Here is a 17,527-nt window from a genome sequence, read left to right as displayed (position 1 = left end):
GCCCACGCATGTTAATAACATCACTTTATTCCCCTCTGTTGGCACGCACTTATGACATTTCTGGGCATTAAGCGGCCAGGGCGGAAAGTGCAGATGACTGATGTGAAGTCCCAAATTAACATGGCAAATTTATAAATATGTATGGTAAAAAAAAAAAATGGTGGTCCGGGGGCCATAATGTAAATCAAATGTAGCCTGAACATATTTTTGTTTATTCATCAAAAAGAGGTTCTATTTTCAGGGCCTTAGAGGCTAGTCGTATTGAAGGTAATTCTTACCCTCATAAAACTGCTGAATGGTGAATGCTGTACTGGTCACATCAGCTTGCAGTCTTCTTTGAATCCTAATTTATTGGTACTTTTCTACCGATGAAGATGCTCTTAGCCAGAGTGAGCTAAGTAGAGGAAAAGTCGAGGGATCCCCACCATCGCTAAAATTTAGAGCAGCATTACACAAAATTCATGGTGGAAAATTTATGTTTATGTCATTTATTTTGAAAAATGAAAACGTTCAACTGTGGCTCATTGGCCACAAATACACATCGTAGCGAGGTTTATGGACCATATGCTTAATCCTGTTTGCTCCATGAAGTACAGCGATAAATTCTCATTAGTTATTGCTTTGGGATGATCCTAATCTGCAGAGGTTTGAGAGGTTTCCTACAGTGAGTGTTGTGCGGAGGAGAACTCATCTTCCAGCTTGGTTGCGTCTCGTTTCGCTAATCGACACACTCAGCTGGTGAGGATGTTGCCAGCTTTTGGATTTGAAGTGTCTCCACGGACGAACCCAACTTGATCTGAACAATGCCGCCATACAGCGCAGTGAATGCTCTGATTGTCTTGGGAGGGTGGCCTCTCATTTGTTTTGTTTTTTCATTCAAATGGCAATTGACGCTACAGTACATGAGCTTGACTCACCTGGTTCAGCACGTTAAAAGCCTGCTAGCATGCTACAGCTGGTAGATAACAACCAGTGAAATGCAAATCATTTTCCGGGTGAAACTCACACTGTAGAATCTCTGTTCAGTGCACGAGGATGTAGACATATATCTGGGTCACAGGGCGTACGTCATCATCTATCTTCGTTAATGGCGTTCACGCTGCACTGTTTTTGCACGCATATAGGTTTTAGACATGACTGTTGGCTAGTGTATGACTGTATGTTTACTGTCTGATAAAGACCACATTATTTCTAGTTTTTTGACTTATTTGACAAAAAAAAATGTGGCTTATTACATCTGATTAGTGTTAGTCTTGAACTGATTCTCCACACAGGACAAATCTCACATTCAACCAAATCCAGTGACTGTGACTAAATACCATATACCTCTGTTTGCCCGAATGTGCAGAAAAGTCCAGTCCAGAAAGGAGCGATGTTTTGCATGTGACTATTTAATCTGTATTAGTTTTAGCAGATATTAAAGCTTTGGTTACATCCAAGATAATACAAAGCTTCATTTTAAAATGCCCAAATCACCTAGATTTGGCAGATAAAAAATATTTTGATTCTGGCTTGTGATATATAGTTACCGTGCCACGGAGTATTTGATATCCAAATCAACAAATGTACTTTAAATAACACTGTCATTAAATCAGTTACAAGTCTAGCTAACTGAAATGTGACCCTTTCATCAGTGCTTTGCATGGCAATTTTTTCCTCTTTTTTGCAGCCCTATAATGCAAAAACTTGACAGAGGAGCGATGAGAGCTCCTGTCTGACAGAACACAGGTACTTGCAGATGTGGTTTCACTGCTGTGACTGCACAGTTGATCTGCAGACTGCTCTATAATTACTCCCACAAAAGAGCCAGAACACTGCCTTTTAACAAACTCCACTTGTATGAGTAATAATTATTTAGGACACCTCAGATCAAGTCTTGTAATATAATTCCTTAACTTTATTTTGCTGTGTTGTTGGTGTTTCTGCAAGTTTTTCTGTATGTTGAACTCGAGACTTGGCATAGGCACTTGGATGGTACTTTGTGCTAACCTCAGACCTTTGTGAGTTATTTTAAGAGGAGGTCCTTCAAAATAAACACAAGAAAACATTTGCTATGGAGAGGATTTTTGGGTAAAATACACCACCTATTATTTTATTGTACTGATGTTGAGAGTAAAAACACTACTAGTGATAACAACTTTGAACAGTTTAACCAGAGCAGGATAGAAACCTTCTTTTCTCTACAGTCCCTGACTAAGCAGGATCTAATAAAGCAATTTATCTGAAATCAATTATTTTTTCCATCCTGACCTCAATAAGTAGTGTAGAGTTGTATACATACTCCTGACACTGGCACTCAGAAAGAAAATATGTTCTGTGGACACAGGGCCTTAGGAGGAAAATCTAATGTTCTCATAACCAAACAGGAATGTGTCGTGACTGATTACACAGAGCACTAAACCAACAGCGAGAGAGAGCAATACAGTGTGCTTTAAGAAACAGAGGCTAAACCCCCCCCCCCCCAAAAAACCGCACCATTCTTATTCTTCAAAATCAAATCAATTTTTATATATAAAGCCAAAAATCACAATCACATTGCCTTGGTAGGGTTTTTCAATCTGTGCAGTGAACGACCCCCTCTGTCCTTAGACACTCGACTCGAGAGAGGAAAAACTTGCTATGTTGAGAAAAAAAATTATCTTAACAGGGGAGAAAAAACGATAGAAGAAACCCGAGGGAGAGCCACAGAGGAGGGATACCTCTCCCAGGACGGACAGACGTGCAGTAGATGTCACGTGTACAGAACAGATACAAATTATGATACTACCTTCTTCTTCTCCTCCTTTGTCCCGACGTCTTCTGCAAATCAAAGGACACTAAACACCTCAGCCATGCAGCATTCATCCTTCAACATGAATGCTGCATGCTTCAAGTGTATTGGGGTATCTAGGAGGGGAGATGGATTATTGGGTGTGCCATTAGTTTACTAACAGCCGTCAGTCTTGGTCTCTTTTAACTATAGCCACAGTTGTTCCCTAAGTTTTACCTGGGAGTTTTAGTTGGCTAAACTTAAAACGGATCTTAACCAGCTCAGATGGTGATCATAAACGGAGCTTCTCCACGGTGGCCGATCAGAAAATTCTGTATGTGATTTAGCCAATTTGTCATTTGGATAGAAGGATTATGGTGAACTTGTGGCGGTACTGGCAGTAAATTGCTTATAGACCAGCCCAACCTACATAAAAGATGTAAACAAAACACATAAAAATCTAGGCAAAATGCCCAATTAACAAATGCCTCTTACCGCTGTAATAAACAAACGTGCTCCTACAAGCCCCAGGGATATACAGTGGTAAACTGAAGGTGTAAAGGCGCTTGGGTTCTAAGGGGTTCCTCAATAAACAAAGTTCCTTCAAGAAAGATGTGGGCAGCCAGGAAAACAAAATAGGGCCTAAATAGACCAGAGTCTCTGGCTGGCAATCTAAGGGGGAATGAGGTGCTCCATAATTCAGGGAGTGATTCAGAAAGGGTCAGGGGCAGATTCAGTATGAGGGTGAGAGCCACCAGCATGCCATTTCTCACCTCTCTTAAGCCTTTCAAACAGGAAGTCCTCACATCCTGATTAGCTGGGAGGGAAACGCCCCAAGCTGCTTCCACTCCTCAATCAGGAGTCAGTCTCCCCACCTGCGCACAGGTGCTCTGAATCCCCTGCAATCAGTCATGAGGAAAATCAGCCCAAAGAAAGAAAGATAGCAAGTCAAACTATTGGACTGCTACAAACTGCTCTTTCTTGAAGTTTCGATGAACTATTTCTCCTTTCCATATTGTCTTCACTGAATCATTTGGGTATTCTCCCTTTCGTACTCTGCTTTCTTTCTTCCTTCTTTCTGCTTGGCGTTTTTGTTACACTTCTGACGAACAGCGCATCCGGTCAGCCGCTAACCGGTGCCACTGCAAGACAGGAGGGGAAAGGCAAATAAAGGGATGGAAGGCGGTGGATGACGACGACCCTGCAACAAAAGTTCAATATGTACGGAATAAAGAGAAAAGAGACCTTGCTAAATTCCAACAAACATTTATTTGTGAATTCTATGACAAACAGGAGGCAGTTATAATATCTTGTTTTACAAGCTACATTGGTCGGGAAAAAAAAACAAAAAAAAATCCCCAACCCTTTTTAAAAATCCATTTGGATCAAATGTTCTTATTTTTTCTCATTTAAGGTTTGCTGCCTTTTTTGTTGTTGTAGTTGTTTTTCCGTCAGCTTCAAAATGCACCTATGTACAGAAGAAATGCTCAAGTGTGGTCTACAAAGGGAGAGAGCTACATATTTCCACAGCGACCTGGTTTCAGGTCAGCTGTTGACATTCAGCTTATTCTCAAAGAAACAAAAAAAACAAAGTACAGGGAGAGTACAAACCAGAATTCTTCTCGTTTCGAGCTGCAATACAAGGGGACAAACTTCCTTACAGTGTACTCATTTTATTTGTCTTTCATTGCATTCTCCTTTTATTCAAGAGTCAAGCGTTATCAAAAAAAGACAAGAGCAGGTTATATAAAGCGAATATACAGGCGGTCTCTAGGTAATAGATTTCGCTAACATTATGAACAGCTCAGAACTCATGTACATATTGCCAGAATGTGATAAACCTACGAGTGGCATGGAAAACACGTTAAAAAGGCTGGAAAGAGTCATGTTGCTGTTCTGACGGGCTCACAGGGAACAATGAGACTCATGGCAATGCGACCTGTAAGAACTCATCAGTCATTGGCTGGTGATCCTGTGTGACCTGTAAAAACTGTCTGTCGTTGGCTGCAGCGCCGAGTACTTATAACCTGAGGGGGGGGGGAGCGAATGTGACACCTGGCGGGGCAGGTGGAAAGGCTGGAGAAGGCAGAGACTGAACGGACCGATGACATCAGTGTCGGAGAGAGAGAATCGAGTCTTGCGCTGAGCGCGTCGTTTCAGATGTTGGTATTAAAATGCAAGAAAAAAAAAATCTGTCCAGGTTGCAGTAAATACCGGTAGGAGCTGTGAGATGCATTTACAGTTATGATGTCACACATAGGAAAAAAAAAATCATCATTAAATAACTATTATTATTATTATTTTTAAAGTCATACAAACTAATCATAGAATGTGTTCAAATCAGTTAAAAACATGAAACCATACTCGTTTATGTTTGACAGTACAAAACATTCAAACCGAAACTTAAACCTTGGTCCGAAAATTTCAACCATTTGGAGGTCTGGTCACACAAAAGTAAAGCAGAACTAATTTTAAGGCAAACTGTACTCTTGAAAACCTTGACACTGAGATCCCTTATTGGCGTGTAACACGTATTGTCCGTCAGCATGCGTGTAGTAGCAACCACCGAAGATTAATGTAAACACAAAATCGGTCTAAACCTACCGCAAGACGACAAATTTAAGACATTTAATCTTAAACGCCCAGACATAGTTAATCTGGATTTTGGCATCTTCATACAATTTGTACTTAGTTGGAGCCAAATATTTGCAGAAAAATAAAAGTCTTTGTCGAGGAAAGGCACAAAGGGACCTTCTCGTTGACAGCAAGACTAGATGACAATAGGTGTACAGGCATGAAATACGTTCAGAAGACAATGACGTGTCTCAGCGTGTGGTGTTGGTTTCAGAAGTCTGAGAGGTAGAACAGAATCTGGCAAAGTTTCTCACAACCATTCATTTTTGTTTGGAATCAGGAACATCTGTAACATTTTGTAAAGAATTAGTATAAACTACAGAATATCTCAACGCTCAAATGATATTTGTACTGTACATTTGGAATGAGGAAGTGATGCCAAAATCTCTCCAATCATTTTCAAGTCTACTTTGTTCAAAAGTAGATTTGTGCTTTCATTTTGTGTTACAGTGTTTCCTTTAACAGTTCATCATTGAACATGTTGCATGTTTGAATTCCAAATGTTATGCAAAGACTTTAAAGATTGATGGATTGTTACGGCTGATTCGGTAGTTTTTCAGTGTGTCCGCTGAGCAGAACTGATGCCAAGTCTAATATTAGGGTATGATATAAGGTTCCTTTGTAGTGTGAGACTTCTCATGGTGTGTGGTGAGACACTGTGGGACGGCCGAGTCATTATTTGACTGTGGTTACCTCAGACAGGACTTCTGGCAGCCCTGCCTGAGTTATACCAGCGAAGGCTCTGTTGACAGTACACAGAGATTTGGGGCAGAAAATAGACAGCCAGAGCCAAAGACCCCCAGTTTAAGGGCCAATGGAATAATGTATTCTGTTGTTTCCTTCTTACAATGTGCGTCTGAACTATTCTGAGTGTAGATAATAACATGTTTGCTCGCTAGTCAGCTGTCTTAACATGCAATATTTACTGTAATTTGTGCACTAACATAAGAAGCTACTATTGTTGGTTGGTATTTTTTTTCAAACTGGGAAGTGAGTCATTGCCAATCTTGATTCTTTTAACCTCTTGGCTGGTTTGACCAACTTTATTGTGTTGGTATGCTGAAATTTAAACTCTCGTACACTCTTGTACTTAATATGAAGCAGCTTTGATCACTGATGTGTATCTGATCACTGATGTATATCTGATCTAAGGGTTTGATTAAATGTGCCAGACCTCCTGAGTAAGTACACATAAGCAGCTGTGAGCAGGAAAATGCAAACGGCTAACCGCGCTAGCCTCAAACAGAAGCAGTATTTAGCCAAATTAGGGCAAAAATGTACAAATTGTTAGAATCATCTTTCAGTATAGGTGGTGGACTATGCTGCCGGAGTGGTTTGAGAAGTTTCTATTGACATTTAAAAACTTGGGTCATGATCGGAATCCATTGGATTTGCTGTAAATCGAAGCAGACAACATCTGCGAAGAAACAAGCTAACCTACAAACTTTTCAGAGCCACCTTCCTTTCTCATGAGTGTCCAGTGATTGTACGTCTTAAGTATATATTAAAAATGTCTTCTTTTTTTTCATAATTTATTATATTTTTTATTATAATTTTATTCTCTAAGTAAGAAAAAAACGAGATCAGACATACAGGCCAGGCTAACTGCATTGCTAAGTGAAGGTGTTAGCTTGTTAGCATGATAACTCTTTCAGCTAAGCTGAGGCTGAAGATTTGTATCCTGGAATTCCGCCATCCTTATCTGAATAATCTGTTTTTGACATTTCCACTTTTCCGTTGTTGTTAAATACACACTCTGCTTTAGCAACAGGTTAATTCCCTCCGGTGAGAGCTCCAGTGGTTTCTAATTAAGTGATGTAACTACAAGCTTCGAATGATGGAGAAGTGATGGAATGTAGAAATGAAACTGACGTCTACTCGACCCTATTAGCTGTGCTTCCTGGGGGCATTTATATGATTTCTGTGGTCTTTGACCATTGAATCTAGCTTGGCTAAAGCTACCTGCTGTATAATTGTGGTCAAAGAAAATAAAACGGCCTATTCCCGTGCCAATCAGGCCGGTAGCTTTTTGAAGTGGTGACTGGTTCCAGACGGTTGGTTGCCTCCCAGCAGTGAGGGCTGGAGTGGAGACAGACAGCAGCGTTCAGACTGTGGGTTTTCCTCACTGTGTTATTTAAATACATACACTGTTACTGTAATGCCCTATTTAAAAAAAAAAACAAAAAAAAAAAAACAACTGCTGAGTCATTAAACGGTGTACAGAGATGGAGAAACTGCTCATACAGAAACAGTGGAAGAGACTTGTTTTAAATAGACCAATGGGTGGATGCCTTTACAGTAGCCTTTACTCTAATTAGCACCATGATAACTGAATAGAAAGAATAGAAACAACAGGCGAATATATCAGCAAAAAACATCCATATAAAATAAACAAAACAAAAATAATTTACTTTCCAGAAATACAATAACCCTTGGTATAAAAAAAGTTAAAATATAGTGTATATTATATCCTACTATACCTGTAAACCATTTTGTCCCGTCTCCACTGTGGTACAGTACTTTATTGTAGCTTCAGTACAGCCTGATCTCAACTATGTGCATAAAAACAATCCTTCTCATTAAAAAAAGGCCTGCTGGGTTTGTTTGTGTGGTTTTTAATGAGTCCAGTTTTGGTGTGAGCTGACGAACAGGAAAATCTGACAGGCACTTTGAATATCTGTTGATTGATTAGGAAGAGGATGGCAAAACAAAGGGAGAGGACGAAGAGATGGAATTAAAAACCCTCCTAAATGTGATTGTTCTCAGTTTACACTCTATATTTTCTATTCACCAGTAAGACTGTTCCATATTTTTCAGTCTTTCCCTTCTCCCCCAGATATTTCTCTTCATTGTGCAGACATCCTTCTTTAAGATATTTATATCATTGTGACTGCCATGTAGTTATTACAAATTTCATGAATGCGCTTCTTAAAAAGTCAAAACTGTGGGTGATGGAACTACTCCGACCGCAGACGGCCAGTCACAGCTCTGAGCTTGTCGTTTGTCACGATCTTACCATGCTACATTTTTAAAATGCGTGTAGGGTTCCTACAGTGGCTGGGGCGTCAATGTAGTACAACAACATGAGCACAGTTGTGCGTGAGAGGAGAGCGTAAAGAAAGGTGGAAGTGCATGGTGAGCATTTTAAAACTATCCTTCACACACATCTGGGAAAGACTCTAACGAAAAGGAATGCATTGAGTGAATTCTCCTTGGATGACGGTGTTTGCGTAATGCGTTTCTGGTCGATGTTGGATGAGCATCTAAGAGTTCGGACACAAGTCGTATCTGATACCATGAAGCCTAGAGGGTAGGGATGCACTGATAAAGCTGTGTCAGGTCAGTGTCGTTATCGTTATTCAAACGTGTTTTAATTATTTAAATTCGATTTCACATGTGATATACAAAATTTTAAAAAAAGTAAAAAGTACATTTTCTGTACTGGTTCAACAGAAAGGACCTAAATTAAGAGATTTCACAAGTTTCTGCAGCATGATCCCAGACTAGTTTCTGAGCTACTCAGAAAACACATGAAAAAGGTGATATCAGTGCATCTCTATCCAAAGCCGATTGAAATCTACAGACGGTTAACCTCGCAGTCAATCAGAAATGGCCCCCGATCAGTGTAACCAACTAAGAGAATTCTCAGGACAGTCGGCTGTATGTCTTCATCAGATCATCCAGGGTTTAAGGATGAATCTTGACATCAGTGAGGAAATATGAAACCAAACAGGCACTTTCTGCCTGCTGCGACAGGTTCAACCCAAAACAGTTATTATCCAGTCAAACTCTAGAGGGTAACACCTTTTGAAGTAGGTTTTCTTACATCTACAAGGTTTACGACATGGCTACAGTGCCACAAGACGTCCTCGTGTTTGTGGCCAAAGTCCTGCCGGGAACACACTGAAGATCGAAGATTGAAGAGCTTTTTGTTGTTTATGTTTGCTACTAAACAACGACGGTAGGTCTCACTTATAGAGCTGAGCTAAGTCCAAACATCCATCAATGGAGTCAAAGTCTGGTCATGCTGGGATCACGTAGTCCAATAGTCCTTAAATTCTTCCGTTTGTGATCGACCGGTCTGCAGCCAAAGCAGATGTGTCTTCAAGATGTTGCGTTTTTCAGATCCACGTTGGAGACAATCACTGGAACGTTATTGTGCTAATCCATCAGCGGCATGATTACATTCCCCAGCACAGCATGTGTGTATATGTGACAGGTTCAGAGAGAAATTGCCTAGATTTTTCAGCCAGCTTGCTAAAACAATGCAGGAGATCCCTCCAGCTGTGACAGATGTGTCCTCCTCAGTTTTATATTGTAGCTCCTGAAGAACCACATTCACCTTCAATGCATAATCAAACTGGGACTTCATCCATTCCTTCTCCTTTTTAATCTGGAAATCCAACATGGCTGCTGGTCCAACAGCATGGTGGCAAGGTGATGTCATCGAGGTGCGTTTACCAGTCCAAATCTGAACATCTGTAGTACCTGTTATTCTGTAAATTGGAGGGGGGGGGGGGGGGGGTTTGGTAGGTCCAGTCCTGACATCATAGTTTAACTTGTTAGATTCTCTTCAGTTCTCGCAGTTGTGTGTGAGATCATGTGTGTGTTCATGTTTCATGTGCTGCTGGTAGTTTTGTGATGTTTGATTGGAGTTTCAGTCCTCCGTGTCCTTGGCCATCGGAATGGTACAGTCTAAGACAAGTGTAATACTGCCTGGCTTCTGTGTGTGTGTGTGTGTGTGTGTGTGTGTGTGTGTATGTGTGTGTGTTTATGAAAGTGTGCATGTGGCAGTAGGCTTGTGGGGCAGTCTGTGCAGTTTGCCAGCGGTGTGTGTGTTTGTGTGTGTGTGTGTGTGTGTGTGTGATGTTTGGCAGTGTGCCTGTGTGGCAGGTTGTAGGCGTGTATGTACATTTGGTGATGTGACAGGTGTGAGAGTGTGTGTTTTCATGGCAGTGGTGCAGAGTGTTTTTGTGAAGAATCAGTATTGCTTTGTGTGTGTGTGTGTGTGTGTGTGTTGGATGTGTCAGTAGAAGTGTCGTCACTCGTTGCAGGTGTCGCTCTTTTCCCCATCTGTCGCCGGAGACTCTTGTGGGCGGTGCTTGCAGTGGCCGAGCGAGTGGCGAGTTGCTGTTCTCGACGGTCTGGCAGCACAGTCACAGGGTGCATCCTGGGAAATGGAAATATACATTATTTACCAAAACATGCAGGCAATGAAAGTTCTTTATCCCCATTGCACTTTTTTAATATTTGAGTTTGAAAAAATAAGTTACAAAGACCATACCAGCACAAAATCTAGTGTAATTATCTTAACTGATATATAAACTATGATGGCCTCTGATCTGAATCATAATGTCAGAAAATGCATTAAAAGTTAATGCAAATGGCCTAAAATGAGCAAAACCACCAATATTGTCCTTTTTAAATTCAAAATAAAAATGCATTCTCAATGGCCGCACCTCCAGCACGGGTCCTACAGCTCCTCCGTTGCTCGTTGTTTCTTTTCCTCCTCCCATGATGCTGACCATCTCCTCCCCTGCCGTCTGTCTCATGAACCTCTTATTAACAATCCTGGTCACATTGTCGTTGCTCCCGCCCATCCCAGTCAGCGCTCCGACCCCTGCGGACATGCACTCCGGCTTGGGCTCATCGACGCTGGCCAAGACAGCCAGACTTCCAAGGGAGTCTTTCTGGGCTCTCTCTCCAGGAAGGGCGACTCCTCCCTGGGCGCGGCTGCTGCAGACGTTCCTGAAGAACTCCTGGACCAGGCCTCCGTAGCGCTGAGTGCCGGGTTCAGGTCCGCAGACTGAAGGTTTCCCTGCGGCAGGAGGGTGCCGTGCTGGGCTGGCACCCTGGCTGGCTCCTAAAAGTAAACAGAAATCCAAAATGGGTATTATAATAATTTCCAGAAATTGTGTTTGTCATTTAATTAACCACCGGAATCATGAACACTTGAACTGTGACAGAAAACAGAAAATGACACAGCTCAGACTTAAAATCTCTCCAGTGAAGTAGGTTTATTTTCATAAAACCCTCCGTCAGACAGTATCTCACCTCCGTCAGCCCTCCAGAGCGACTCCGTGCTTCCAGCGTGTTCCACCACGCTGAAGAGGCTGGAGAGGCCGTCGGTGAGGCCGCTCAGGACGGGGCTGTCCCTGGTGGTCGTGGAGCGAGCCCAGGCCGAGCCTCCTCCTCCGCTGAGGGATCTTTGCTGGAGGCTCCATAGGCTCCGGTCCCTGGCGGAGGAGGAACTGTCCAGTCTGGAAGTGGAGCCTAAAGACAGAACAGGGAACAACCATGAACCACCTCAGTAGAGCCATGTGAACAATCACAGACAACTATCACATATTGCTTGTGATCAAAAACTGTTAAATGCTTGGAAAACAAGGTCTACTAACCAGACGATACTCGACGTTGTAGTTTCGGTGATCCGTACTTGGGTGAACAGCATGGCCTATCGATGCGGCTGTGAACTTTGTCCAGTGACGTTGATATCTGCCGGGTTCGGGCCGACGCTAGCGAGGAGGTGGTGGATGAGGGGCGAGGAGACCAGGCTTTGGAGTGTAGGCTTGCCCCCCTGCTGCCAGGAAGGTTGTCAGTTTGAAGCCCGATGCTGACGTACTGTGAAGTGGTCTGCGTGGACCTGGTGGACATGCCGGCCACCTGGGTGGAGAAATAGAAGTGACGGAGACTGTTTAGTGTGTTTAGAGAAGAAGAAAATGCATATGATGCTTTCCCTGAAATCTACTCTAGGGACTCCTGCAGTACTGCAGAAATCTCTCTGGTTTTCTTAATACAAGTAACATCTGCCAGTGAAGTCCCATTTTTTTAACTATAATTCCGTATTTCAGCTTTTAAAACTACCTGACTCCCCGGTTCCTTGGCGGATTTCCTCTCCAGAGAGGAAGAGCGTATGGCCTGGCGGACACAGTTGGTCATCTCCTTCATGTCGTCGCTTAAGTTGGCTGAAATCTCCCCGATCTCGAGGCCACGGAAAGCCGACGAGGGTGTCATCCCGTCAACCAAACTGTTAGCCGAGCCGCCGATGCCATTGTTTACAATACTGGGCATCGAACCGCTGATACAGCCGCTTCTGCTCTCCAGCAGCTCCCTGTGCTGCTTGGACAGTGAGCTCAGCCACTGCTCGTACGAGGACGAGAAGGAGGATGGAGGCTGCTGACCCTCCATGGTTTCCGCTGCATCTACGTCGGAGCCATTCAGTTCCAGGGAAGAGCTCCCGTTCTGGGCTGGCTGCGGCTCTTTGGACTCCAGGTTCCTTCTCTGGTGTTCCATGCGTCGTACAGAAGGAGGGCTGTAGTAGATCCGGATGCCTGTGCGGTCTGGAGCAGTGTAGCTCCTCTGGACAGACTCCAGATCCAGCTCTGATCCCACTAAGCTGCTGCAGGAGCCGCTGGGGCCGTCCCAGGTCTTACAAGTGTCCCCAACCTCAGGGGTCTGTGAGGAGATGAGAGAGTGAAGTGATTATCAGTATACATTTGCCCTTGTGTCTTCAGTTTGCGTCTTCTTTGGAGTAAAGAAGTATAAATGTGTGAGATCACAACTTATTCACCTCATTGGTCAGGTAGGTCCAATTTTTCCTGGTGAGGTCACCCAGCTCTGGCCGAATGAAAAAAGGTGAGATTGCAAACTGAGTCCTCTCCTCCTGGTTGGCTGTTCCATTGACCTCTGGTCCATCCAGCTCTGATGTGGACTTGGTTCTGTTCACAGACAGACGAAAAGAAAAAACAAAAATGATAAAACAGTCTTCTAGTTTGTTAAGGGAAATTTTAGATTGCTTCACATGATGTGCATTAATTTCAATCTCAGTACTGTAAGATATTGTATTTAATTGTTACCTCGGTGATACTGTGCCATTAGCGACGACTGTGTCTGCAGAGGACTCGCCACTTAATGACTTCGACTGTGAGGACAAAGAGAGAACACTGTCGGTGAAAAAGAAATCTCTGAATCTACATTTTGGCAGCTTATTAGCATTTAAACGACCTGCATCAACTGCACAAAGTACCTCTGTTGAATTATGCTTTTTATAAAAAAATAAATAAAAAAAACATCCTGGAAGACATCCACTGTGGACACATTCCTTTCATTTCCATCCACTTCCTCCGGAGCTGTTTTCACATGAGGAAGTGGCGAGCGACTGGTATAATCTATCTGTGGCAGACAGCGTGCAAACACACGCACACATACACACACGGATGGTGATGCTGAGTCAGTGTGTTTCACACTTCAGAGGTGATCTCGACTCACACTCTGAAGCCATTTCCCCTCAGAGGAAAGAGACGGAATGAGAGAGAGAGAGAGACACACAGAGAGAGAGAGAGAGAGAGACAGAGGAGGGAAAAGGGCATCTGCAGATAATGTGCTTAGTAGTGCAGATGCACTGATGGACTTTCACCTACAACTCACTGAACTGCACACCAGGCTGCCTGGATGTGTACTGTATGCTGAGAGAAAGCTGTAGTATAGTTGAGCGCGAACATGGTATGTCAGCCTAAGAAGCTCAATTATTTGAAAAAGTAGGAATTGAAGAAAACATTTCATAGTAAATTATTTGATAAAAGAAAACATATCCACATAATGAGTGGGGACAGCGTGTGACGTAGTTAGCAAGCAAGCGGAAAAGAATGATAAAACTGGGGTGAAAAATAGCTTAAATCTCTTACTGAACAGCTGAAACACTAGCATGTTAAATGTTGGCAAAAAGTATTGTATAAACAGTTGCAATATGCTACTTGCTAGCTAAAAGCACTCGATAAATGGTTCAAATAATTAGCTAAGAATAGGCTAATAGATAAATAGCTGAAATTGTTTGCCAAAGGTAGCCTACTGGATACACCTAACAAACATTTGAAATAGTGTTACTAGTTAGCTCAAAGTAATAAATAAATTGTTGAAATGTTACCTAAAACTATGAGATAAGCAGTTGCAGTCAGCTGCTTGCTAGCTGAAAGTAGCAGATTAATGGTTGAAATACTGAGCTAAAAGTAGGCTATTGGATAAACAGTTGGAATATTTAGCAAAAAGTAAACCACTGAAATAGTAATAGATGAATGGTTAGTCAGCTAAATAATGGATGAAGAAACTGTTGAAATAGTAAGCTAAATGTAATGGACACACGGTTAACAGAGAAGGCTTAAAGTGATGGATGTAAACAGTTTAAATAGTTAACTAAATGTCATAGACGAACAGATGAATGACAGTTAGATAAAATGAAGCCTTAAACAGATTACACAGTAGGCAATAGTTGATAAGGCCGAAGAATGGTGCTGTCACTGAATGTACTTCAGTTCATCTCATAAATTACAATTAATGTACCACTGCACTATTGTATACATGGTGCATTATACTGGTGATCACTAGTTTCACCAGAAAAATTTATCCCAATCTGATCTGAATGGAAAAAACTATTATTATTATTAAAACATGACTGTAATCTGTAGAGGGGGAACCAAATCCCTACAACCAATCAAATCATCCCGTCTCATTAAATATTAGGTTAAACTTTTTTATCTCCTCCCTTTTACACTTTTGAATGATATGTAACATTCTGCCCCAACATCCCATTTTAACTGCATCAATGAAATAACTCATCATTGATTTATAAGTTTCCACGAGATCTGTGTCTCTGAATATCCCTCGCTCACTCCGGCTGACACACTAATCCAGCCGCCTCTACACTAACTGGCCTGATGGGGGTGCTGTAAGCCAGAGGTCTCTGACAGGCCCAACAGTCGGCTACAACACAAGCAGAGGAGATAGTAGGTAAGATTTGTGGGTGACGGAGCATGACACAGATACACAGAGTGCCCGAGACAGAGTGAATTAAAGTATGACGAGCATCAGTCTCCTGCCAAGTTTCCAATACACGGGACACAGCGAGTTAATGGAGGGACCGTGATGGAATAACACTCCAGAGATAGACGTGAGGAAGGAAGAGATGGGCGAGATGGGGAAAGAGAGGAATGACTGGAAAGGAAAGAGGACGAGAAAGAGGGGACAGAAGGACGCCGTCGGGCTGTAAACCTCAAAGGAAGGAGGCGCAGAGATGATGGAGGAGAACGGACGTACTGACTGTTTGTCTGCGTCTTTATTTCTGTGCGTAATTGCGGAGGGAGAAAAAAAAAAAAAAAAAAAAAAAAACTGATGACCATTTTAAACAATGATGCAATCCCTCTCCATCCCTCCCTGACATGCTGCAGCAGCCTGGCAGCGTCTGCTCTGGTGTATAATCAGCAGAGCAGACTGACCGTGTTTTTCCTGGTGAGCTCAACTGAACATTAAACTGCAGCTCGACCTCAGTGAGGCGACAGAGAGAGAGAGAGAGAGGTTCTCCTTCAACAGAATGGCATTAACAGCTGTGTGTTTACTGTCGGCATCAACAAAGTAGGAAAGGGGAGAGAAAACCAACCTAAACACAGCAGTTGGTAACACTGATTTATGGTCTACTTTTATATTTACCGTGTTGGTATGGTGAAGTTTTCATCTTCTAGAATATAAAAGCACAGACTTTTTTTTGAAATATTTAACGATTCTGAAAAAGGGAAACGTTTGGAAAAAGACACTGTCTCACTCTTTGTCTGTGCTCAGACCGAAAATAGCACCGCATAAAAAATCACAAAGGCAGCTGCGTGGGTGTGATGCTAAAGGTAAGGGTGAAGAGATGAAATATGATCCCAGGATGTATCGTTTGGGTAATACATCAGTGGGTTCGAAGGCCAAAGCACTGCACAGCAGTTTATATTACTAGAGGACAGGATCTTATAACTCTGGAAAGTTTCTTTCACAAGTTTGTTTTTTCTCCGATATCTGTTTTCAGTTTTTTACCCAACGTGGCCAGGGTGTAAAAAAATCATCTGGACTTCTTATTTAGGTTTTCCTTCCTGTTTCTACCAACATAAACTTTCCCCGTAGAATATGTAGAAGTTAAGCTGCTCGCAAAATATACAAGATAACATGTTGTTTTAACCATGTGCCTTGAATAAATAACATGATCTTTAATTGAACCCCACCTCCAAAAGATGATAAGCAAGACTATGTAATAAAAATATAAAATGAGTGTTAATGGTCGAAATAGAAGTTTCTGTACAGCAGGAAAATGCAAGTCACAGTTGCATTTGTAAATATTGCATCCATTCTATAAAACTGTGGACTGTGTACTGCAGGCAGTATATAAAGGAGGGAGGCCCCAGTGAACGGAACATTGATCAACTGGGTCTAAGACTGTAAGGGTGTGAAAACTGGCAGGCACTAGTAGCTCGCTGGGCCGTGTTGTGTAATTGCAAAACATGGAGTATGTGTAGTAATCGGAGCGGGGAAGTGTCCACTTAAAACGTGCATTAACCGCTCAGAGACTTTTGTTACAAAGAAATCAAGCGAGAATCTGCTTTTGCACATATTTGAATGTGCTAAACTAGATGACGCTGCTAGATAAAAAAACCAGAGTAAGGTTCGGCTCGCTGGTCTCGTTAAAATGGACAAAGAGGGGCTTAGTTTTTTTGGTGCAACGCTAATGTCTCAATGTTTAATTAAATTTCAGAGGAACCTGGGTCGTTCGTCAGACGAGACTGAACGCACCGAGATGTGTGTGCCAGGAAACACACATCTGATCCAACGATTCGATACACTCTGGATGTCCCTCTTATCTCAGACACACAGCCTCGTCCTCTCAGATTCCATCATCCCGAGATTCACTCGCTTCTTATCTCTTCTTCATCTTTGACATTTCCCCTCGCTCTCTCACACACACAGACACACACAGACACACACACACTCTTACATACCTTCCCCTGTTGTGCAGTGGCCTCTCTCAGTCTCTGCTCCCACTGAGCTCTCTCCTGGCTGAACCTCTCCAGCAGCTCCAGCTTCTCTCTGCCCCAGTTCCTCTCTCCGATCTGAATCTGATTGGTCCACAGGTCGGTCACGGCGGAGAGACAAGGAGAAGGGGCAAACATCAGAGGAGGAGGAAACAAGACGGATGTGGAGTGCACACTGCCAGAATATGACAAGGACGTCTTTATGGCTGGAAATTGAAAGCATTCACCTGAACACCGGCCATTTTAAGCTTTTGTTGCTACAGTTTGCCGTCACCTCCAATCTCACTTTAACAAATGCTGTGTTTACCCA

At 42.5% G+C, this 17,527-nt stretch overlaps 1 protein-coding gene across 3 annotated transcripts in view; it reads right to left on the bottom strand.

The window, feature by feature from the left end:
* Window positions 1-3,999: 3,999 nt before the first annotated feature.
* Window positions 4,000-17,527, bottom strand: part of mtcl2 (microtubule crosslinking factor 2) — a 103,298-nt gene continuing 89,770 nt past the window's right edge. For all 3 annotated transcript variants that reach the window (XM_030422228.1, XM_030422229.1, XM_030422230.1), the window contains 8 exons: window positions 17,185-17,301; window positions 13,240-13,304; window positions 12,954-13,101; window positions 12,248-12,838; window positions 11,782-12,046; window positions 11,438-11,656; window positions 10,843-11,246; window positions 4,000-10,553 (listed from right to left, as the gene is read on the bottom strand). In XM_030422228.1, the coding sequence (XP_030278088.1) occupies window positions 10,425-10,553; window positions 10,843-11,246; window positions 11,438-11,656; window positions 11,782-12,046; window positions 12,248-12,838; window positions 12,954-13,101; window positions 13,240-13,304; window positions 17,185-17,301 (1,938 nt within the window). In that variant the 3' untranslated portion in view covers window positions 4,000-10,424. The remainder of the gene's footprint in view (window positions 10,554-10,842; window positions 11,247-11,437; window positions 11,657-11,781; window positions 12,047-12,247; window positions 12,839-12,953; window positions 13,102-13,239; window positions 13,305-17,184; window positions 17,302-17,527) is intronic.

Source organism: Sparus aurata, chromosome 7 (genome assembly GCF_900880675.1).
Source record: "Sparus aurata chromosome 7, fSpaAur1.1, whole genome shotgun sequence".
NCBI classification, from domain to species: domain Eukaryota; kingdom Metazoa; phylum Chordata; class Actinopteri; order Spariformes; family Sparidae; genus Sparus; species Sparus aurata.
This window is presented reverse-complemented; position numbering and strand designations above follow the sequence as displayed.